At 37.8% G+C, this 15753-nt stretch overlaps 1 protein-coding gene across 4 annotated transcripts in view; it reads left to right on the top strand.

Moving 5' to 3' along the window:
* EVA1A (eva-1 homolog A, regulator of programmed cell death) overlaps positions 1-15238 on the top strand; it is a 78287-nt gene extending 63049 nt beyond the window's left edge. For all 4 annotated transcript variants that reach the window (XM_036224468.1, XM_036224467.1, XM_036224469.1 and 1 more), the window contains one exon: positions 13954-15238. In XM_036224468.1, the coding sequence (XP_036080361.1) occupies positions 13954-14327 (374 nt within the window). In that variant the 3' untranslated portion in view covers positions 14328-15238. The remainder of the gene's footprint in view (positions 1-13953) is intronic.
* The last annotated feature ends 515 nt before the right edge of the window (positions 15239-15753 follow it).

The raw sequence follows: 15753 nt of genomic DNA, 5'->3' as shown, positions 1-15753 counted from the left end.
GGACGCAGGAAGACAATGCTTCTTTGAAGTAAATATGGGCTAAGATAAAAAGATAATGCAAGGAAATGGAAAGTAGAGTGGCTGAAATAAAATGTGTTCAATCCAATCAATAGACTTGACAGTTGAAAATTGATTCTGAGTGTGATGGGGGAACACTGCCTGCCTGTAAAGGAAATGAATAAAGAAATTATGAAATATGAAAGTGAATATAACAGTTACAAATAATCATTGTTTTAAAAGAAGAAAATAGAATAAATGGATCAAAAGCAATAGTGAAAAGTAGAATAGAAGAAAGTTGTAGAAAATCTCCTAATCTTATAACTCTGCCATATTCTCATTTGGCTGTCTTATCTTCAGCTCTGTGGGGCCCCGACCCCTCTTATTTTCTCCTGGTACATCAGCTACTTCTTTTCTTGTCCCATGTGATCCATCATTTCAGCAACACACTTGCTAGTACATTAACTCTCTTATTCCTTTATCCAGGTCTGGTTGAACCGACAAGCAAATCCTAACTCTAAGTGAATCCTACTTTCTCCCTCTGCACTCGAGTAACCAAATGCAGCTACGACTTTGCAGATTTGAGTTATTAGAAATTCATGCTATCTGACCTCAGCTTAGCCTTTCAAATAGTACTTCAGTCTCTATATTTGCTTGTGGATACATCATGTTACCTTTCTTTATAATAAACAATTCAAACTATGATCATTTCTATAGTTTCAAATATCTGTTCATCAAAATGTACCCTAAAATTAAATGGCAAATGCAAACTAAGAAAAAAAATGCAGCATTGATGAAGAAGAGCTAAAGTTTATAATATATAAAGAGCTCTTACAAATCAATAAAAGATACGTATAGCAAAAAATAAGTGGACAAAGGACAGGAATCAGCAGTTTGCCATAGAAAAAATACAGATTGCTGGTAAAACATAGTAAAACAGCTCAAAATCTAGCAATTAAACAAATGCCAAAACGAAAACAACAGTGAAATTAACACTTTATTTTACCAAATTCTCAAAGGTATGCGTAATTAAGTATACAACTTCAGTTTTGAAGAAAGAGTAGGGAGGTGAGTACTTGCACATAATCCTGATGAGATCGTAAATTGCTAGAGTCTCTCCAGAGGATGATTTAGGAATATCTGTCAAAAACCTTAAAAACGCATATGCCATCTAGCCAGCAAGTCTACATCTGGGAATTTATCTTGAGGAAATAATTATGGATATGGGCAAAAATTTTCCTCTGAGGACAGTTGATCTCAGAACTGTTTATAATAGTCAAAAATCAGAAAAATGGGTGAACGTTAATTGAAATAGGAAGATGTTTATGATATGCTCTTAAGTGAATAAAGCCTGTTACCATATAGCATGGGCTATGCCATTTATGTGTATGTATTCACATGTATATGTAACCACATTTTACTGCAAATTATACTTGGATGCTGGAGTCATGTAAGTGTGTGTCTGTGTATTTTTAATTTGCTTTTGTGTAGCTATATTTTTAAGTATTCTATACTTTATCTGTGTTACTTCAGTAATAAGTAATGTTATTTTATTGGAACTTAAAACTTTGAATTCTATTATACATATATATTTTTTAAAATTACCACTCTCGTACTCTTCTGACTTTCAGAGCTGTGTATATCTATGCCTTAAACATTACCACTTGGATGTGCCATAAACATTTCAAATTCAACCCGGCCTAGAATGGAATATTATCCTTCTTTTTAAATATGCTGCCGCTTTTGTGCACCATCTAGGGGATCACCTATACCAGAAATATAATTTTTAATCTTTGATGTATCTTCACTCTCCATATCCAATTGCTTAGGGTCGGTCCACTTTGCCTCTTAATGCCCCTTGGATGTGTCCCATCCCCTTTATTCCTACCACTACGGAGTTGGTTCAAGCCTCATCTTATTTTTGCCTGCCTTGCCATAATAGCATTTTCCATGGCTACTTGCCTCCAGTCTTGCTTCATAGTCTATGTTTTGTAGCAAAATAATCTTTCCAAAATGTAGTTGTGATAATCCAATTCTTTTTACTTTTTAGAATCCTGTAGTGGATTCCCATTCTCTCTCTGATAAAATCCAAACACTTTTATATGGTTTCACAGTTAGGATGATTTTCAGTGTAAATAATAGAAAACCTCAGCTTAGTGGCCTAAACACATAGGAGTTACCTTACCCACAGCTACAAGGGATGCTGGAAAAATGAGAATTTTAGTTTTTTGAACCTCCAAACCAGTGGTTCACAACCAGGAGTGATTTTACCCTACAGGGAGATTTCAGGCAATGTCTGGATACATTGTTGGTTGTTGCAACTGGGGCAGGAGGAATGGCTGCTACTGGCATCTGGTGGGAGAAACATCCTGCAATGCACAAGACAACTCCTGATGACACCCAACTGGTTCAAGGTATCAGTAGTGCCAAAGTTGAAAAGACATGCTCTAGAGTGAGGCGAGCAAAGGAGAAGGGACTTGGGGATGGCTTGAGGTACTCCAAATTAGTTTCTTACGTGCCTTCCCAAGGCTCTTAGTGTCTGACCTTGACATCTCCTTTCCTGTATTCGGTTATAGCCCTCCCTGACCAAAACCTCACTCCAGCCTTTTTAAACCATTTGCCAGGCCTTTTCTCATGCCTTCACTTTTGCAGTCATTTCCTTTCCCAAGAATTCTCCCCTTCAGTCCTAGATGGGACAACTCCCTCCCCATCTTCAGAGCGCGCTCAGCGTCATCTTCTCCCCTTATTCTACACGCGGGCTTAGGTGCCCATCTATTTCCTCCCCCCGTGTTTTGTTTCCTTCTATCTCAGCACTTGGATTGGAGAAGTTAACATTTCTTGTTTCAACTAGTTGCAAGCAACCCCTTGGGATGATAATGTAATAATTTATAATGAGGATAATAATCTCATTAATATTAATAACTTCTAATAGAGTTGTTATGAAGATTAAATGGAATGATTGCTCTTTTTAATTTAATGGTTCAACTGATAACACATTTTCCAGGTTCACTTTTCCATTTCCTTAGATTTTTCCCTAAAAGTCACCTTTTCAGCAAGGTTTTCTCTACTCACTGTCTACCTCCTCCCCTCCAGGATTGTCAGCACTTCACATCCTTCTACTTATTTTTCCTGTTTTCTCCTCATCACCATCTAATGTACTACCTGTTTTATTCACATATCTTGTTTATTATCTATCCCCTACTAGAATAAAAGTTCCCAGGAGCACAGAGATTTTTTGTTTCTTTTATTGACTACTATATTGTGCGCATCTAGTCTAGTGCTTGGCACCCAATTAGATACTCAGCGCATTAGTGCATGAACATGACTCAATGATCAAATAATATAAAAAGATACATACTGAGAACTCTTGCCTCAGAGCTGCCCCCTCATCCAGTCCCCAGGTTTGACCCATCACTGGGTTTCTCTGCATCCTTCTAGAGCTCTTCGCACAGATGTAGGAAAATATAAATGTATAATCTTACCTCTCAACTTTTAACTTAGGTAGTATCGCATACATACTATTTTGTACTGTAATTTTTTCACTGAACAATATATTGTTAAGATATGTCATATTGCTGTATAGAGAGCTTCCTCATTCATTTAGACAGCTACATACTATTCCATTGTAGAGACAAACTGTAGTTTAATCAGTTTGCTATTGATAGCCAGTGGGAATGGTTCAGATCTTTTCAAACAGGGCAACAAAGTTGTTGCAATAAATAACTATCGCCTACATACATGTTCAAGTATATTTGTAGAATTAATTCCCAAAAGTGGACTTGTTAGATCAAAGTGTATATAAATCATTAATTAAGATAAATATTACCAAATTGTCATTTAAAGAGTTTTATCAATTTACTCTTTATAAGAAGTATGAGAAGGTCTTGCAATAGTATTTTCAAATGTCAGATTTTGGACAGTCTGGTAAATGAAAATTAATATCTAAATGTCATTTAATTCTTTTTCTCTAAGTTATGGGTCAGCAAATTTTTTTTGTAAAGAACCAGATAGTAAATATTTTCAGCTTTGAGAGCCATTCAGTCTCTGTTCTAACTATTCAACTCTGCAATGTAGCATTAGGCAGACATGGATGAAACATAAATGAATGTGCATGGTTCTGTGCCAATAATAAATAGTAGCTGGCCAGTGAACCATAGTGTGCCAATCTGTTTTAGGTGAGCATCTTTTCATATTTTTAATGCCATTTGCATTGATTTTTCTGTGGACCGTTCATCTCTTTTATCCATTTTCTTTATTGGTTGTTGGTCTTTTTCTTAATGCTCTTTTTAGTGCTTTTTGTTTATTATTCCTTTGTCTGTGTTAAATATTTTAAATATTTTTCCTAATTTGGCATTTTAACCTTTGATTTTCCTTACAGTAATTTTTTCCAATGTAGAAGTTTTTAGGGATTTTCTTTTTTCATTTAACTAATATCCTTGCGGGGACAGTAGTATGGACCATGTAGTAGTTGGCCAGAAAACACATCATGTTTCCTATGAGACTGTCATAAGTGAGATGGCCTCTTAGTAGTGAGGGAGCCTAGCCTGCCATAACTCCATCAATAGTCACAAATTGGGGGATTTTTGAAAATACCGTAGTTTCTATTTTATATTATTCCCCTTTTTACTGGGAATCCTGTGAGGGCTGAGAATTTTTGTGTCTCTAGCCCTGAAGGCATTGTAGACTCACAGTAAATTTTGTGAAATAAATAAAGTAACCATTTATTGACCTATAAAATATTTTTAAAAGTTTAACAGTTGTAATATCCCTCCAGGATGAAAGTGGTACTTTCATACACAGCTGATGGCAAGGTAAATTAATGTACCACTTTTGAAAAACTACTTGGTAATGTGTATCAAAAAGTATAAAAATATGTATCCTCTTTGACTCAGAGATTTCTGTATATATATTCTGACTATAACCAAATAAATGCAAATAAATATTTACATATTTATGTGAGAGAAAAAAGAACAGAAGAAAACTCATTTCACTATACTGCATATTCAAATTGTGAGATTATGGTGATTTTAGAATTTTTTCCATCTCCTACTCTTTTAATGTTGTACTAATATATACACATTTATATGCACATATATATACATATTTATTTATCTACACATAATAATTTTATTAGCTGGACTTTTAGAAATTGCATATTCATGTATTTGTGATTTGATTCAATAAATATTTGTAAGATATGCGCCATGAGCAAGGGACTATGTTGTATGTTGTGGAAATCCAAAATGATTCATATGGATTCTACCCTCAAATTCATCAGTGTCATGTGGGGAAAATAATGGTTATATAACTAATTATAATACAACTACATAAAATGCTGCCTAAATTTGAGGGGCTAATTAGTCACATTCTTCCTCCCTCCCAGACTCAAAAGCCAGAAAAGCATCGGAATATGGTATCAACTTATGTGATGGTTAACCCAGAAAGAGAGGATGGGTCAGAGCTTCTGCCTAGCTCTCTTTGAGTCCTAGGGCTGTAGGACTGCAGGTTTGTCCTATTGTAGGTGAAGAAAAGTGAAGAGGATGGATGAGGATGATGGTAGAGTACTGGAAGGCCTCTTCTGGGGTGTTTATTTCTGGGGCATGATGGGTAGGTGGAGGGAAGAGAAGGGAAGATGAAAGAAGTAAAAGCCAAATAACACACACCAGAAGCAGCCTAGTGGGAACAGTGATTCTCCAATACTTCTTATTCCAGAGGAAGAGCAAGTCAGGGATGGGAGGAGAAGGAAGGAAGCTTCCTCCAACATTTCAGAGAGGGAAAAAGTGTTAGCAGAAACTTTGCTTTTCTATGGGGAGGAGCAGAATCCCATAAAGAGACAAGTGCCTTAAGAGTTCAGAGAAGAAATTATGTCGAATAATTCCTGATTCCACACAAGCCCCACTATTATCTCTAAGGCCCATTTTTAAAACTTTTTTTCTTTCTATTGAAAGGATTGCAAGCTTTGGGGCCAACAAAGTAGTCCAGGCAAGGAAAAGGTTCCATTTGCATGGAGACCAGCTGACCTGGTGTGGGCTGGCGTTGCTCTTCTATCCTGCAGAGTCTACTGGTGGACATGATCTGACCTCTGAGGGTGCAAATGAAATTAACCCTAGGACCTCCACATAGGGCCTCTTCCTGCCCAGGAAAACAATGACCCTGCAGGAAGCAAGATACAGCAATACAGTTATTTTTATTTATTAAGGGAAAACAACTGACAATAGCCTTCCCCACTTTGCTTCCTGGGCAATTAACAGCTGTCTGGATCTGCTCAAGATCAGGTTGGATCATTGGCCAAGAGGAAGTGACCTGGAGCAGAAAAGAGAAAAAAACAACCACAATAGAGCTACAGTTTTGACTTTTGCAGAGGAATGATGAAGAGAAACAGTACAAATTACATCAGCTCTGAAAATCAGCCCTAAATCACCTGCTCAGGACCCGGTGAGGCCCAGTAAACTCCCTTGCCCTCTCTGGTTGCTTTTACTGCGCTTCTCCGGGAATCCATTTCTGAGACTGTTACAGGCAAAAAAGATAGTATCTGATGAAGTAGCAGGGCAGGAATGACTAGTTAAGCTAGAGAGAGAACAGCAGTTTCCAAAATTCACTTCAGTAACTATCTTCGAAGTTAAACTTTGTAATAGATGGAATGAAGGCAAGACATGAAAGAGACAGAGATGTACTCTCACAGGGACAGGTGGTTGGGAGGAGAAAAGGAAGGAAGGAAAGAAGGAAAAGAAGGAAAGAGAGAGAGAAATAGCTATACCAGATAGATGGATGAGTGGGAGACAGAAAAGGGAGAGGGAGGGGGGCAGACAGGGAGAAAGAGGGGGAAGGAGGGAGGGAGGGAGGGAGGGAGGAAGGAAGGAAGGAAGGAAGGAAGGAAGGAAGGAAGGAAGGAAGGAAGGAAGGAAGGAAGGAAGGAAGGAAAGAAGGAAGGAAGAAGGTGGGCAGGAGGACAGGAATAGAGTGAGCTATCATTTATTGAATGCCTCTCTTAAGAAGCTGATCTGCCTGACAGTTTTCCACCCTGATAAAAGCATGGATTTGGGTACCTTTTTCTAGAAAGTCTCCTCATATCCTCATATCTGAACTTAGTTTTCCAAACACCTTTGCGTTTCTAAAGATTGCTCTTCATATTTCTATAGCAGCACTTCCTTTTAGTAATAAAACGGGCGGGTCAGCTTTCCTGCTGGATTCTTAAGCAACTCAAGGCAAGAGCTCCCTCAATCCTCTCTGTTTGCTGAATATCAATGAAACAGAGTTCAGTTTCAGCCTCTTTTACTTCATTCATTCATTCATTCATTCATTTATTCATACATTTTAGTGAGGTATAATTGACATCTAATATTATTAATTTAAGGTGACAATGTTGATTTGATACATTTACATATTGCAATATAATTACTATCATAGCATTAGGTAACACCTCTTTTATGTTTACATAATTATTATCTCTTTTTTTGTGGTGACAATAATTAAGATCTAGTTTCTTAGGCTCTGCTAAAACTATAACTGAGTCTTAAGATCACTAGGAACAGAATTGCCCAGTCATATGGTAAATCTGTGATTAACTTAAGAAACTTCCAAACTGTTTTTGCAAAGTGGCTGCATCATTTTACATTTCCACGAGCAATGTATGAGAGTTCCAATTTCACCATATTCTTGCCAACACTTGTTATAGTCCATCTTTTTTATTGTAGCCATTCTAATGGGTGAAAAATTAATCTCATTGTGGTTTCAATTTCTATTTCCCTAATTAATAATGATGATGACAATCTTTCCATGTGCTTATTTGCTGTTTATATATATATTTTTGAGAAATGTCTATTCAAATCTTTTGCCCATTTTTAAATTGGGTTTTCTTATTATTGACTTGTAATAGTTCTTTATATATTCTGGACACAAGTCCTTTATTGGATATATGATTTGCAAATATTTTCTCCCAGTCTATGGGTTGACTTTTCCCTTTCTTCATATGTCTCTGAACCAAAAGGTTTTTTATTTGAGCAAATCTCTTTTGAACTCTTAATGGGGTACAGCATTCTATCAGTTCTGAATAAAATTGTTTAAAGAGCCAGAAAGAAAGAGAAGTGAGACAAAGAAGAGTTGTTTTGCTAAACCATTTCCTTTAAAATAATCTGAAAGCTTTCACTAGCAAAAGTTTTGTTTTGTTTTTAGCTCTTCATTGCTAAATTTATGTGGCCCATTTGAATCTTTTCTTAACTAGGATGGCAGAAATTCAAAATTTAGCCTCACTGAGGTCATAAATGGTTTTGAACAACACACATGTATAAATGAACACAAAGCCACAAATTCTTTGTGTTTCTATCTTCGAGTAACAGTAAATAGCTGAAAAAAATCAGGATGCAGAGAAGCTTATTCTCGAGCAGGAGATCCTGAGTTTTGGCCTCCTGGGCTCACTGCGTAACCTTATTTACGAAATGTCTTCTTAGGTCCACCCACATAAGAGGCTAGTAGCAGCAGCAACTTTACAGCCACTGCTGAATGCTAAATTTTCCAGACAAATTTAGTAGAGATATGAATAAAACTGTTAGCAATAAATGCATCTATTTAAAAGTTCCTCGTGGAGGAGAAAAAGAAAAAAAGAGAGAGTGAAATTTTTTTTAAAAAAACCTACCGATGAGGCAGACCTAGAACTTGTTTGAAATACCCAAGGCTCTGCTCTAGTGTAGCAGAGGTGTGTGGACCTTGCTTTTAGCATAACATGGCAAGAATTTCAATACTTTCCAGAGCCTACAATTTAAAAGTACTCAGAAGTAAATCCTTTAGAAAAAAAATCATTAACTGTTAATAGGTTTACTTTGCAAGTCAAGATTTTCATCTGGCATTTGTTGTATATCATAAACAAGACACACACACACACATGCATATATATATGTATATATATACACACATATATGGGTCTGTGTGTGTGTGTGTGTATTGCCATTTAGTTGCCTCTTGCTTCTTTCCCAACTTCATATCATTATGAATTTAGTTACTGATACCCAAAAAAGTACATATGATTGCACAAAATATTGAGAAGTACTCTTATTTGACTTTATAGTCAACTTGTGTGCGTGTGTGTGTGTGTGTGTGTGTGTGTGTTTAGGTGAGGCAACCCTTGGTTGACCTCACAGATTGCAAGGACCTTGTCAGCTCACAATCCCTTATTTTTTATTTTTTATGCCTATAGCACTTAGTCTTCCTAGGTGGTCTCCCATCCCAGTACTAACCATGTCTGACCCTGCTTAGCTTCTGAGATCAGACAGGATTGGGCTTGTTCAGAGTGGCATGATTGTAGACTGTGTTTTTTTTTTTTTTTTAAATGAAAACTCTGGATACAACTAAGAATTCAGTAACTACCATTGTTACATTTTATCTTATAGATGCAAATGTTGTTGCAAGTGTAAAAAGAAAAGAAAAGAAAAGAGCTAGTCGCTTAGCAACTCTGAAGTCTATAATACAATACTGTTGTCTATAATCACCATGCTGTGCTTTAGCTCTCCAGGACTTATTTATCTACTAATTGCAAATTTGTACCCTTAAACAACAGGTCGCCAGTTCCTCACTCCCCATCCCCTGGTAACCAGCATTCTACTGTTTTTATGAATTCAGCCTTTTTTAGGTTCCACATATTAGTGATATAATACAGTATTTACACTTATTAATTTATCTCAGAATTTTCTTCTTTTTTATGGCTGAGTTTTTTGTTTTATACATACACACTACGTTTTCTTTTGGTATTCATCTCTTGATGGACACAGGTTGTTTCCATGTCTTGGTTATTATGAATAATGCTGCCATGAATATGGGAATTCAGATCTCTCTTAGAGATAGTAATTTTATCTCCCGCTTTGTCCTTTATCATCTCAATAGATACAGGAAAAGCATTTGACAAAATACGACATTCTTTCATGATAAATCCTTCAACAAATTGGGTACAAAAGGAATATAAATGACAAACCCACAGCTACCATCATACTCATTGGTGAGAGACTGACAGCTTTTCAGTCACATACAAAAGTTCCATTTTTTTATTACCCTCTTTATATTTTTGATGTTACAATTTACCTCTTTTTATGTTGTGTATTTATTAACAGGTTATAGTAGCTACAGTTATTTTAATTATAACTCTTCCTTGAACCTTTATCCTATAGCCAAATAATTATATACTTATCTTTACCAGTGGGTTGTATACTTTCATATGTTTTCATGTCACTATTTAGTATTGTTTCCTTTTGTTCTGAAAAACCCCTTTCAGCATTTCTTACGAGGCAGGTGATGAACTTCCTCATATTTTGTTTCTCTGGAAGAGTCTTTACTTCTCCTTCATATCTGAAGGATAACTTTGCCAAATAGAGTATTCTTGGCTGGCAATTATTTTCCTTTCAACACTTTGAATATGTCTTCCATCCTCTCCTGGCTTGTAGGGTTTCTGCCGAAAAATCTGCTGATAGCCTAAAGGGAGTTCCTTTGAAGGTTATAATATTTTCTCTGGATGCTTTTAGAATTCTTTTCTTTTCTTTGATTTTTGACAGTTTCATTATAATGTGTCTTGGAGAAGATCTTTTTGCATTGAGATGAAAGGGTGATATCTTAGCTTTGTGAACTTGGATGTCTAAGTCTCTCTCAGGTTTATTTCTTTAAATAAACTTTCTGACCCCTTACTCCCTTTTCTCCTTCTGGGACCCTGATTATACTAATATTTGTACATTTGATTGAGTCCCATAGATCATGTATGCTTTCTTCACTTTTTTTTTTATTATTTTTTTCTCTGTTTGCCTCTAATTGAGTTATTTCAAAATCCCCATCATCTGGGTCACTTATTTTGGCTTCTACTTGATCTACCCCAATGCAGATTCCCTTGATTTTTTATTTAATTCATTGAATTTTCAGCTCCAGAATGTTTGTTTCATTCTTTTTCATAGTTTTTATCTCTTTGCTAAATTTCTCATTTTATTCATGTATATTTTTCCTGATTTTGTTGACTTGTCTTCTGTGTTTTCTTAGAGCTCATTGTTTTCTCAGAACAGCTATTTTGAATTCTTTATCCAGTCGATTGCAAGATTTTGTGTTTTTGAGCTCAGTTATTTGAAGAATTATTACCTTTTTGCGATGACTTTTTTTTCTGATTTTTTATGTTCCTTGAGTTTTTGCATTGCTGATTTGCCTTTGATGGAGCAGACACCTCCTCAAATCTTTAATAGTTGCCTTCAAGTGGGGAACTGTTTGTTGAACCTGTTATTTCTGGGGTTCTCTCTGACCCTGTATGTACATACCTGCTCTGCACATTTTGCTCCACTTTGTGGCAGATTTCTTAAGCTTTTATGTCTTCTCTGGTTCTTACAATTCACCTGCCTGGCTGCTGAAAACCTCTCTTTCATTTTCCAGAAGGTGGCGCTTTAGCTCAAGTTTCTGGTTTTCCATTGCCCAATATTCTGGGTTCATTTGCTGAAGAGAAATGGGGTAATCCTGCAGCATCTGGCACAGCTCAGGTAGCCGGGTACTACACTCCTCTCCATTTCCAGCTATGGAGAGGTCATCATGAGATAGTTCAGTCTTGTGCTTTATCACCTTGGGGCGGGGGGAGGAGGGGCAGTGCTCGAAAGTTTCTCTTCCCCTCTCTGCTGAATCCTAATTCATTTTATTTATTTGTTTGCTCCAATGGTTTGCTGGAATCTCTCCTCTAGAGGGATGAATTTACAAATTTTCTCTCTTCTGTGAATATTTTCCCAAGTCAGCACTCTCCAGGTTTTCCCCAACCTCTCTGGGCAGGTTTGGGGCAAGTTCTCTGCCTATTATTACCAGATGAACAGGTGGGCGAGACTCCTCCCAGGGTCCTCGGCATAGGCCATTGGATCACACAACTCTCACAGAAACACTTCTCTTTGTGGATAGATGCCTAGTTAGTTGTTAAAAAGTGGGAGACAGAAAGTAGGGTTGTCTCACATGCCACGATGCTGGTGTCACTCCTTTTTCACTGCATTTACATCGTTTATTGATTACTCTTGTATTGGCTGTTTGTGTTTCCTATTTTCTTCTCTACTCATCTCTTTGTACTTATAATTTACATTTGTTTTATCTACATCCCTGTCATTTTTGTGAGGGTTTCAGAGAAAAGGGAGGATCACAGACACATGTGCTCAATATGCTGTGTTTAGACTGATGGAGCCTTTTGAGGTACACTTTAGAATAAATAAAACTTCAAAATGCCTATGCTTTTAATGCAATTGTTCTATTTCTCAATAACTAACCTGTAGAAATAATTTTGCTTGCATGTCAAGAGATGCGTTCAAGGACACAAGGACATGGACTATCACATTGATCATAATAGTGAAAAATTGGAAACAATTTATATGCTATTAATAAAAAATGGTTAAATAAACTTTGAAAGATCTATACTACAGAACATTATGCATCAGGCAAAAAGAATGCTATGAATACATCTAGAAATCTCTTTAAGAAATGCTCTTAAATTTAAAAAGCAAATGTGTGTCCTATATGAACCTACTTATATTCTTTAAAAACCCACAAAACAACATATATTTCAATTAGTACTCACCAGTGAATGTAGATTATGGAAAACTGAATTGCAGGTGTCAGTCATGGGTCCTGTCAGAATAACCATGGCCTGTGACTCCAGACCAGGCATGTCCTCATGTTCTCACACTTACCTAGAAAGAAAAAGCTGTTCACCCAAAGGCTCTAATTGTATTGAGCTCGTCATATGGGGATCATACTGGGCCCACTCAGCATAGTCCTCATCACAGAATGACTTTTTCCTATCTCAACCAGGGAGAGCTCAAATTTCTCCCCAAAAAATTAACCTGATAAAGTCATTCCAAAATGTCTACATTGGCTTTCAGTCTATGGTTGTATAAATTATCTATTGCTGCAAATTATCTCAAAATGTAGTGACCTAAAACAACATACATTTATTATCCCTCAGTTTCCAAGAGTTGGGAATCTGGGTTTGGTTTGGCTGAGTTCTCTAATCCAAGTTCTCCCGCAGGTTGCTGTGGTCACCTCAAGGCTTCACCACGGGGTGATTCACGTGCTCACTGACATGGCTCTTGGCATGATTCACTTCTTAGCAGGCTGTTAGCCAGAGACCATGCTCGGTTCCTTGCTATGTGGACCTCTCTGTAGGGCAGCTCATTACATGTCAGCTGGCTACAGCAGAGCAAGAGAGTGAGAAAAGCCAGAGAGAGTGTAAGCAAGTTGAAACCAGTCTTATGTCACTTAATCTTAGACTCATCCATCACTTTTGCCACATTCTATTTGTCAGAAGTAAGTCACTGGATCTGGCCCACTAGGTCCAGCCCTCAAAGGACAGGTCTTGCATAAGCATGTGAATACCAGGAGTTGGGGAGCACCTTAGAAGCTACCTACATTTATTGACAGGCCTGTAATGGTATACTGAAAATAAAAGAGATTGTTTGTCCTTGATTTTATTTATAAATTTTCCAGCAAAAAGAAGGAAGAGGAAGAGAGGGAAGGGGAGAGGGAGGAGGGAGAGTAGAAGCAGAAGCAAAACAGCTGCCTGCAACTGTGGTTAAAAGGTTATTCAAGGGATTGTGAGAGCAAATTCAGATGCAAAGATTTTTCTAGTATAGGCTGAAATAGGCTTTGGACAGATACATCTCATATTCGATTGACATTTAAACATGGTCACTTGCTTATAGTAGGTGCTAAATAGTCTTCCTTTAACTTTTCGTTTTGAAATAATTTCAAATTTAAAGTTGCATAAATAACAAAAGAATCTCATATACCCTTTACCCAGATTCCCTATTTGTAGATAATTATGTTTTTGAATACATTATGCAGTTTGTCACATGGGAGGCACTATTTGTAACTATCAAAGGGTCTGGTGAGAGGTATGCAAGGTACTCTGGAGTCATATTTCCTCTCTGCATATGGAATTGTCATGTCTTGAATGCTCTCTCCTTCCTCCTCCAGAGAACCCTGAGCGAGCAGCTCTGTACTTCGTCTCCGGTGTGTGCATTGGGCTGCTCCTCACCCTGGCTGCCCTGGTGATGAGGATCTCTTGCCACGCAGACTGTCGCCGGCATCCCCGGAAGAAATTCCTTCAAGACCAGGAGAGCAGCAGCGACAGCAGTGACAGCGAGGATGGCAGCTCGGACACAGCATCTGACATCTCGGTCAGGAGACACCGCCGCTTCGAGAGGACTTTGAATAAGAACGTCTTCACGTCGGCGGAGGAGCTGGAGCGCGCGCAGCGGCTTGAGGAGCGAGAGCGCATTATCAGGGAGATCTGGATGAACGGGCAGCCCGAGGTGCCCGCGACCAGGAGCCTGAACCGCTACTACTAGGGGCAGGAGCGTGAACCTGCACACTGCTGGAAGCCGCTAGGAAGGGAGAGGGCCTGCCAGGAGGGTGGCTGCAGAGCTGAATGCGGTTCTACTGCGGTTACTGCTGGCAGCAGAGATGAGCAGAAAACACCTTCGTTTTCTAGTCAGGAGGACTGATTTCTCCTTTGTGACTAAATGTATGGAGAAGAAGAAAAATCAAGTCGGCTCATCAACCTTTCCAGGTCTTGGAATGGTGCTGAAAACCCCTCTCCAACCATGTGGATGGAGATTAGAGAAATAGGACTGTGGTTTCTCTTAATTTCTGAGGATCTCAGAAGTTGCTGCAGACTTCATTGCTATATGTTATTCCTTTACAAAAGGAAAAATGATCATAGCGTGAAGGCTAGGAACAGCAGGGTGAACTTAACCCAGTAAAAGCAATTTTCAAAATGACTCCATGCTATGGAAGTGATTGTGATCCAAATAGCATGAGCCATGCTTGTTATTTAAGGCTGATTTTTAAAGAAATCTTGTGTTGCAATAGCAACCTCGTCCATTTTAACTGGCACCTCAGGGATTAAAATCCTATTTTTTAGTATAGTTCCCACCTCATTCATGAAAATGAATACAATTAATGTCTTACAGGAGATGTGTCAATGAGCTAGACAATAACCTCAAAGGATGAAGGGTTTTATTTTAAATAGTTTATAAAATATATATTAACATGCATATTTGAAAATGCTGCATAAGAATAACAGCTGTGTTTTTCCCTTTTGGAGAGAAGAAAATTTTATGATTCTAGATAATCATGATTTCAAACATTTCATTAAAAAAAATCCAAAGTTGGATTTCCAAGAAAAGAATAGGAACGGGAGGTGAGGAATAAAGCCAAAATAAGGATGGGATAAAAAATAAATGTTTTGCAAAATCTTTTTTTGTTTCATGTCTGTCTCTGTGATTACCTTAAATAGCAGCCCTTTTAGATAGATGGGTTTGGTCTTTTGCCAGACCCTTCAAATAATTGGAGAATTGGGAGAAATGAAGAAACTGGGGAATGCAGAAATGGTCCCGTATGACTAGGGGCTTTTCATTTTCTATATGTTGTATGTTATGGCTACAGTATAATTAAGTGATTGTTAAACAAATAGAAAAATAGAAGACTTACCTAAGGCTGGAAATAAGATGGTGGCCCCTTATGGAGAAGGGAAGTTGGTAGGGAAGACAGGCAGAGCTGCACCAACTCAGAAATGGGTTACAAAGGAGGAAGCAACCTCCTCCAGCCTCATACGATAGGTGCAGTGGGTTCTATCTGTCGACTCCCTTCTCTTGACATGCGTGGGCCCCTTAGAGTGTCTGGACGCTCCAGAGCCTTCCCACTAGGAGGAGCTCCCCTGTCCTCATACATACCTGAGTGGATGGTTGGGAGACGTCCTGTACTGGGGTCTCT

Source organism: Rousettus aegyptiacus, unplaced genomic scaffold (assembly GCF_014176215.1).
Source record: "Rousettus aegyptiacus isolate mRouAeg1 unplaced genomic scaffold, mRouAeg1.p scaffold_m13_p_7, whole genome shotgun sequence".
NCBI lineage: Eukaryota > Metazoa > Chordata > Mammalia > Chiroptera > Pteropodidae > Rousettus > Rousettus aegyptiacus.
The sequence above is the reverse complement of the archived record's forward strand: the minus strand, read 5'-3'. Positions and strand labels throughout refer to the sequence as shown.